This window comes from Trachurus japonicus, chromosome 24 (assembly GCF_045865225.1).
Source record: "Trachurus japonicus isolate A0001 chromosome 24, Traja_1.0".
Classification (NCBI taxonomy): Eukaryota; Metazoa; Chordata; class Actinopteri; order Carangiformes; family Carangidae; genus Trachurus; species Trachurus japonicus.
Window position 1 is genome coordinate 11,409,529 of NC_140930.1, and position 8,776 is coordinate 11,418,304.

The window sequence follows — 8,776 nt, forward strand, 5'->3', positions numbered from 1 at the left end:
TGCAACTCTAATCCAGCATTCATGTGTTGTGACTTTACACAACACATCAATCCATTTATTTAGAAACAAAATATTGTTACAAGTGAGAAGGTGAGAAGGTTTTAAGCAAGATAATTAACTAATTCGTCATACTTATTAAACATATAAATCAATAATCATAAGAGGAGAATCTTGTAGTATGTAAATAACACAAAGCTTTCATTCTGAAGAACAACACTTTTAACTTCCCGTCTGATTTCCTGAGACTAGTGTCTGGCTCTAGCTTGATGTCGCGTGACGTCACTATGGCTACGGTCCGAATCAGCGCGAGTTCACTTGGCTCGTGGGGACCCGGATGAGTGATTTCAAAATAAAAGATGCGCTAAATCCATGACTAAAAATTGACAGATATTATAAGAGTTTCCTGAAGAAAAGAAAAAAAAAAAAGAATAATAAAGAAACATAACTCTATTGTGTTTATGTTAGTCTGGTACAATGACCTTATGTCGTCTTTTGGTGGTCCATCCATACACTCATAATTACAGTTTAGAAAATCTGATTCTTGAGCATCTAAAACAGTCTACTAAGGCCTACTCTGCTTTGGGGAGAAAAAAGAACACGAATATGTACATTTTTCAAATAAATAATAATATACATTGCTTTAACTCTTTGGTCAATTACTGTTCATAAAAAGTGACATCTGTCCTTGAGCACAATCCTGAATAATAACCAGTTTTATGAATTTGTACCATTCTACCATACATTAAAATAGTGATGAAATAACTAAGAAGCCTTTATTAACCGGTTGTGTCAGCCTCTCTGGGGTGACTAGAAAAGGTAAAACCTTTAAGCAGAGGCAGAAAACAAACACAGGACACATCTCCTACCTTTTCTTTGCCATATAAGGGCCAGTGCCTTCATTCATCCGCGATGAATTCAAGAGCTTTAATGCTGCCTTCAAATGCTATGGGAAAGTTTGGAACTTATCAAAGAACATAAGACAATAGGCTATAAACAGAAATGTTATATTTTGACACCTCGCAGCTTCAGTTAAATTGTAACTATTAATCAAACGTAATTGGTGCATGTGTGCGTGAAGGACGTAAGAGAGTGACATTTTCAACCTATAGCGTCTCATTGAGTTTATGTTTCAGCAGTTTTACGCCTTTATTATTTTTTACATGTTTATCTGACTGACACAGGCAGCAACACACAGAAGCACATAAGGAAACATGCCACAAGTGAGTTATGTAGGCCTACCACTTACTTTGTCACGTGATTTCTAATCTGAACTCAATCTGACTCTATATATATGAGGAATTTCCGAGTTTACCCTGAACGCAGCATCATTCTCCAGCAGTGGTGCCGACTCACTAAAGAAACTCGTCCATCACCTCATTCCTGGCGAAAGAAATAAGAAAAAACAAGGTAAATATGTCCATCTAAATGTCTTCAATCTGTTCGCGTGTTGAATTTGATTTATTTTATTGTATTTTATATTATTTTATATATTTTTTTACCACCACACATTCATCGATCCCATCCCAGTGAGTCCCCGGGTCCTCCCTCAGCAGCAGGTCGGTTGGCTTGAAGCTGCAACGTTACCGGCGAGCTCGTCTGCTGCTAAATAGAAAACCTCCTGTCGTGTCTGAACTCGTGTGAAAACACCACAGAGCTGTCGACATGAATCCTGCACATATTGTGTCATATGTTTTATTTAAATGTATGAATTTCAGCCAGTATTTGTGCCGCACCGTGGTTAGCTCCGAGTGCTAATCCTCTATTTCCGCATTAACAGTTCATCCTATTCGTGTTGTAGCATGTTACGTTCAATTGCTGCACAATTAATTATCCTGTTAAATCCTATTATTGGTGTATGATTGACTATAAACGATGGCTGGGGAAAGATGAAAGATGCATTTGTATCACTTCCCCAGTCATAATCCCTCTTTTCCTGTTTCAGGAGTAAATCTCAGTTCAAGACTCCATTTAAAAATCGATCAAATTTGTAATTGCCTTGCTGATATTAACAAGTATGTCATCGGGAGATTAATAATTAATATTTATTCTGAATTAATATCCTCTTTAGGAGTATTCGGCATGCAATAGATCTCTATACTTAAATCAATACTCCTAAAATCACTAAACACCAGCACAGTTTGCATAAACCACCACCCCTAACATAGCTGGGGAAATTAGGTATTTTTAATTTAAATAAACTCTACTTGTTGGATTAATTGATGCCGATTTAAGGGATGGGCCATCATGAGTAGGATGCTGCAATTAAGAAAGTATTTATTGCTTAGCTAAAGAAATAATTGAGTTTGACTTGGTGGACCCTCCCTGTTTGTGAATGTGGTTTACCTGGAATAACTGCCCCCTACCTCGTAAATTGTAATAAACCTTTTAAAATGCCAGATTACTTTTTTTTTTAGCTTTGTCTGTTTTTAGTAAATTGTTCGTCTTGTTTATTTAATCATTACATTTTTGTTATCCCCCCTCCAGCCACAATGAATGTCGCTCACGAGGTCAATCTGCTGGTGGAGGAGATTCAGCGTCTTGGCAGCAAAAGTGAGTCCCAGCCAGGCTCATATCAGACTTTGTGTTGGACACATTGTTCACATTTTCTGTATTCTCCAAGTTCTTGCAATAACAAACAGTCATGTGATGTTGACCAGTTTCTGAATGCTGCTGGACACATCAATACACTCCAGTACCAGGTCACAGCGATTACACAGCATTTCACTGTGTGAGTGTTTCTAAAGTGTTAATACAAGTATTTAATATGTGAACTATTAGAAAATTCATGTAAGTTTTATTTACTTACCAGACTAGCAGTACATTTCCTCAGATATGTATGTACATTTGTGCTGCTAGTTGTGGCGTTGTAGGAGGTAGTACTGTAATGTAATGAACAGCAAAATTGCATCAAAGCCACTTACTGCTGAAAACGTAAGTAAATGAATTAAAAGACAGTCATATAATTGATTGCGACACTTGATCATTTAGTTTTTCTAAATAAAATGTGCATATTTCAGCCTCATAAATACGAGGATTTGCTGCTTCTTTCTGCTTTTTTATAATTGCAAACTCAATATCTAATTTCTGTTATTGATCAATTAGTTGTAAAAAGTAACTGACAGATGGTTTGATGATGAAGTAACAGTTAGGCTACATCTGAGAGTAAACCCTAATATTTACAGTACCATAAACCAACTCATTTAAGTTTATTTTTAACAGATCATTTCCCACAAGCACAACAACAACAGCTGTTATTTGGTGTCACTACAAACATGATGGCATTTGACCAATCCCAAATCATTAATTCAGTGGCGTGCACTGGGGGGGGGCAAGGGGGGCAGTCGCCCCCCCTAAAGTGCCCCTGGGAGCCAAAACACGCCTTAAAGGGGAACTAAACCCCTCAGTTTTGGATGACGTGCTCTAAGCTTGAAATTCAAAAAATGCCTTGATTATGGGCGGGACTCCAGGAGCACTCTGCGATCCCCCCTCCCCCCTCCCCCCTCCCCCCTGCGCCCCATTCACACCCGCGAAATCACACAAAAGAGAAAAAAAAGTAATAAACACACATCGACACTTCTGCTAGCGCTAACGAGCTACTAACGAGCTACTCTAACAGCACTAGTAGCGTGGACACTACTAAGAGCCGTGACACAGCATCTACAGCTGATCCGCCGGCTCGTTAACTCGTTAACGGCTCGTTAGCGCCGGCGGCCGGCCGCACTAACGATTCCCATTCAGGCAGCTGTTAGCAGCCATTAGCCGCAGCAGAGCAGCTAGAGCGCCTAGCAACCGTTAGCCGCAGCAGAGCAGCTAGAGTGCCTAGCAACCGTTAGCGGCAGGCAGCAGCCGGTGCTGATTGGCCGGGGAGCTGGTGGCCGGTGACGAAAGCTGCCTCCAAAACGTCATCTGCCTCCATCTCAGCCAATAGAAAAATTTGATTGTAATAGCCGTGTTTCAACCCATAGAGGGCAGTCACTCTACATTTTTACTACAAAATACACCAAATTGAAATATTTTGACTAAAATGTCAAAAGTTGGACCAGAATCAACTGACAACACTACCTTATACCCAAATACATTTGTTTTCAGCAGAAAAAAGTGGTTTAGGGGTTTAGTTCCTCTTTGAAGTGCCCTCTTGGAAGCCAAAACGCGTGCTAAAGTGACCTCATGGGGGCCAAAACGCGTGCTAAAGTGCCCTCTAGGAGCCAAAACGTGTGCTAAAGTGCCCTCTAGGAGCCAAAACGTGTGCTAAAGTGCCCTCTTGGAGCCAAAACGTGTGCTAAAGTGCCCTCTAGGAGCCAAAACGTGTGCTAAAGTGCCCTCTTGGAAGCCAAAACGCGAGCTAAAGTGCCCTCTTGGAAGCCAAAACGCGAGCTAAAGTGCCCTCTTCAGTGGCGAGAAAGCGCTATGTGCCCTTTTTTTCTAATCGCCCCAGCCCTTCAAAAAGTCTGTGCACGCCACTGCATTCATTTGAATGATAAGCGTAAGGATTTTGATTAAACATTGTAGGATTGTCAGGAAATCAACTTTTAAATTCTCATTTCAGATGCTGACGGCAAAACCACGGTGAAGTTTGGAGTGTTGTTTAACGACGACCGCTGTGCCAACATCTTCGAGGCGCTGGTGGGCACCCTGAGGGCCGCCAAGAGGAAGAAGATTATCGAGTTCCAGGGCGAGCTGCTGCTGCAGGGCGTCCACGACAACGTCGACATCATCCTGCTCCAAGAATGAGGCCAGAGGGGTTGGACCAGGCGGCCTTCAAGCAACCGTGGGGTCTCGCTGAGCTTCTGTAGTGCACCGGCTTGTCACCGAGCTTGTTTTCAGTCATCTTCCTCCATGTTTAAGGCTCAGTGTTTGACCTCAAACACAACGACCAAACTGATTAGACCTGACAGTACGTTAGCGTACGCAGCAGGCATGTCTGCGTACAATCTCTTTTGATTTCACTGTGCCAAATTTGAGGATTATTATTATTTTATTTTATTTTATTAGGGTTTTCATCGGCTGACCGACAGCCCCCATCAGTAGTCTCAGATGACATGGAAGAGTGATGTTTCTCTCTTTCTCAGGCGTCGCCATTTTATCAACCACGGGTCTGAAATGCCATTTTGATACACTTTTAAGACTATAATCATACAAATCAGGAATGCAAGTTACCGTTTCTTTAGCACATTCATTTGGGTAGTTGTTGTTAATCTTTGGGAGAAAAAGAAGCACAGTGTAAGTATCACAACCAAATGCCTCTCTTGATGGTATCAGTGTGATAATAATGGACACGCGGGGCAAGATAGTGATTAGATTGAGCAACTTTATCAGACTTCTTCTTTAAAAGGTCTAATTGGTGCACTCTGATCTTTACAAATGGTTTGTAAGAGACACTTGTTTTAAAGCTGCACTAGCAAAATCTCCCTTTATCAGCCTGAAGCAGCAGTGGGAGTTATAGCCAAGACCTCTCTGCCCACAAATCCTGCATTTTTATCATGCATTTTTTAATGTATTAATCTAGTGCTGCTTTAAAACAGTGTTTGTTGTGTGTCGACCAACAGTGTCACCAAATGGGCCGTTCCATTTATTGTTTACATGAGCCATTTATACTACCTCTTGTGGACTTTTTAAAAAAGACGTTATTAGACCTGTGCTTTTGGAAATATAACAACAATTCCTTCTTAGAAACTACAAAGACAAGTGCAAGTGCATTTTAAGTATGACCTTTGCACCTTTTTGTACTCGTTGCAATGTCCAAGAGTAGTTTTTATTCCATCTTTTTATATGTCGTCAGTGATGAATTTTCACAAAACAAAATCCAGAACTTGCCTTTTCATAGGAAATAGTTGATGAGCAAAATGGCGAATGTATTTCTCGTGCAATTTTTATTGAGCTATAATTACGGGATGATTGGTGCCAAATGCAAAAGATGAATTTGTAGTGATTCTCAGGACCAAATGCAACCAAAATATGTTAAATAATTGTCCTATGGCTTAAATTAGATGTCTTAGTCGTGACACAAGATGTGGATTTATAGTTTTATTCATGTTTTTGTTTATTCTTTTTAATTTGTGCACTTTTTTTTATTTTGTACTGGAGGTCCAATGAAACTGCATATCAGGTGTGACATCTCTGCTTTGTTTCTCACTATCTCAAAACCTCAAAACTTAAAAATTCAAAGACAGACATATCTGAAAACCAATTGCCACTGCTGATTATGATTATGGAGGCCCACTGGGGGCAAAATTGAATAAACAAAACACTATTCAATACAAATAATGAATTTATTCAGACAATATATATGTAATGAAACAAGGAATTGTGGAATAATCTAATTAAAAAATAAACATGTCAGAAATATGAAATGTTATTTTATCTTTGTTCCTTTCACAATAACATTTCATATCATTTTCATGTTATTCCAGCAGTGTTTTTTTTAAATGACCATTTCATTTCATAATGCTATTTTTCATTTAGAACAGTATTTACCTTTTACTCAAGACTATATAACAGAACTGCTGTCAATAAAATGTAATCTTTATGTTGAGCAAACTTTTTTTTTTCTCCCCAATGCAACATCTGTTTGGCAGCTGCTGTTCTCAGCTGCACGATAGCAAACTTTCATTCTATATCTCATCACATATTGGGCCTTCCTCGTGTAAACATCCATACTCCAGACTGTTATTTGCTTCTTACAGTGATAAGAGGCAAGTTATCAGACTTCATCAGGTTTCATGTGGCCCATGTCAAAGTCACTGCTGTTGTATCAACCGGGCTGGAGGAGCTGGTTGAAGCTGGTTGAAGCTTGACTTAAAGCAGAAGTAAGCGATCCGGTCGTTTTGGGTAATGCTGCGTTCCAGGCAGGCTTTTGAAACCGTAAGTTACAGCTTCAAGTCACGACTTACGACTTTGTAGCGTTCCAGGCAACCCACTCGTGTTTTTCCGACCTGTTTTACCTGTGAAAGTCACTATAACAGCCACTCGTAACTTCCGACCCGTGAACTCGTACCAGATCGAACTGGTACGACTTCACAGGTCGGAAAAACACGAGTTACGGGCTGCCTTGAACGCACCATAACTTCTTGTCAGCCGATGGAGTTAGCAGCCCCCGCCCTCGTCATGGATCTATTGGTCCTCGTCCCTACGTCACCACATTCACGCGCATCCCTTGGCTGCACACACAGAGAGGACTGCCCCTTTATGCCGTTCTCTCTCCTCATTGGATAAAACTTGTAGGATACGAGAAAAGTTTTCTCCTCGGCTCAGAGCAGAGCAGAGTGACTGACAGACCCGTGTTTCAGTCCAAACACTCTATGTAAGTGATTGCTGTCGGAAGATAAAGAACTATTTAAGACTTATATTAACACAAAAATATTGCTTACTTCTGCTTTAATTTTTTTCTTCTCAAAAGTATAATAGACTATTTACTTGATTGTTCTCTTAACAGTGTGTGTTGCATAGATGGACCAAAAAAAAAGTGGTGAAATCAAGAGAATAAGCGTGAGCATACTCTAATTATGAATGAAACAGAAACATAGCATAGAAGATATAATCATTATTAGGAAACTGATGGGTGGGTTAGAAGTCGGTAAAAGTTGTGAATGATAATGTAGAGAAGCAAGAGGGAGAGAGGAAGAAACATGCTGCTTGCATCACGTTCATTTTGGATTTTAAGATGATCCAGCTCACGTTGCGTTCACTGTGTCTCCCTATTGTGAGTTTCAAATAAAGTGCAAATCACAAGTCAGCATTAATTAAGCAAGAGGAGAGGAGTTTTGATTAAGTGGTGCCAATACCTCGAGCCATTTCTGTGAACTGATGGGATGCCTGCATGATGTGTTCAAGTGCGTCATTATCGTATTTTATATTTGCAATAACACATTCCTGAGAGAACAGACGTGTCTGTTACTGTGGAATACACTCAGAAGAATAAAGTCTGCAGACTTCAAGCCTTTGGCCTACTTTGTGCTTTTTTACCCTTAAATCAAAACAAACAGGCTTGGACTTGCATTTACACATTTACTCACATTATTATTAACTTATTATAAAAACAAATAAGAGAGCAAACAAACAAAACATGAAAAATTATCGCTTGACTGCAAGTACATGTTGATTTGTTGTGGACATCAAAAACTGGCAGTCTTGGGAAATACAACAAGCGTATTTTATGTTAATTTAATCAGAAAAGCTGGCACTTAACAGCACTGCAATCACAGTTTGTGTAATTGGTTTTTAAGGGTCATCGCTGTGTGTTTACTGCAAGAACATGGTGGTTAAAGGCAAACAAATTGACATTTCTTAGTGTGGTCGGTGAAAACTGAACTAGAGAAGTATTTCTTATTTTTGATCATATTTAAATTCATTGTGTTTCTGTTGCCTTGTTAACCTTTTATTAGTAAATATCTAGCTAAATTTAGATATCATTGTACTTTCTGATGCATGCACTATTTGTTTAAAAGGCACAGGGTACTGACCAAGGTTTTGAATTGATTAGAATATTGTATTTCCCTAATTTGCAAGTCTAAGCTACATGCAATCCCTGGGAAAAAATCTATCACCTATATTTACAGTAGGTAGGAGACAGGATGTGAAAGTCAGTCCTGAAATATCACCGCCCAGGCTGAATATCTGCTGTCACAAGTGCTAAATAAGACAGTGATACCTCCCCCACAGGTATGTGGCGCTGAGCACTTTACTCTCATCAACTTTATAGTCTCCAGTCTATTGCTGCATTCAGGGACTGTGGGAATATCTGACACCACAGATTTCAGCAACCTCAAAGAGTTCAGAT

The 8,776-nt window shown here is 39.7% G+C and overlaps 1 protein-coding gene across 1 annotated transcript; it reads left to right on the forward strand.

Moving 5' to 3' along the window:
- Positions 1 to 1,327: 1,327 nt before the first annotated feature.
- abracl (ABRA C-terminal like) lies at positions 1,328 to 6,506 on the forward strand. Its single transcript, XM_085771733.1, has 3 exons — positions 1,328 to 1,407; positions 2,485 to 2,550; positions 4,547 to 6,506. Exons 2-3 carry the CDS (start codon positions 2,490 to 2,492, stop codon positions 4,729 to 4,731), a joined length of 246 nt encoding a protein of 81 aa, XP_085627859.1. The 5' UTR covers positions 1,328 to 1,407; positions 2,485 to 2,489; the 3' UTR covers positions 4,732 to 6,506.
- Positions 6,507 to 8,776: the final 2,270 nt, after the last annotated feature.

Bases quoted from the DNA above. Each gene is read 5' to 3' on its own strand.
- abracl (XM_085771733.1), top strand. From the start codon at position 2,490: ATGAATGTCGCTCACGAGGTCAATCTGCTGGTGGAGGAGATTCAGCGT. The intron at 2,551-4,546 runs GTGAGTCCCAGC...TTCTCATTTCAG, and splicing joins TCAGCGTCTTGGCAGCAAAA to ATGCTGACGGCAAAACCACG.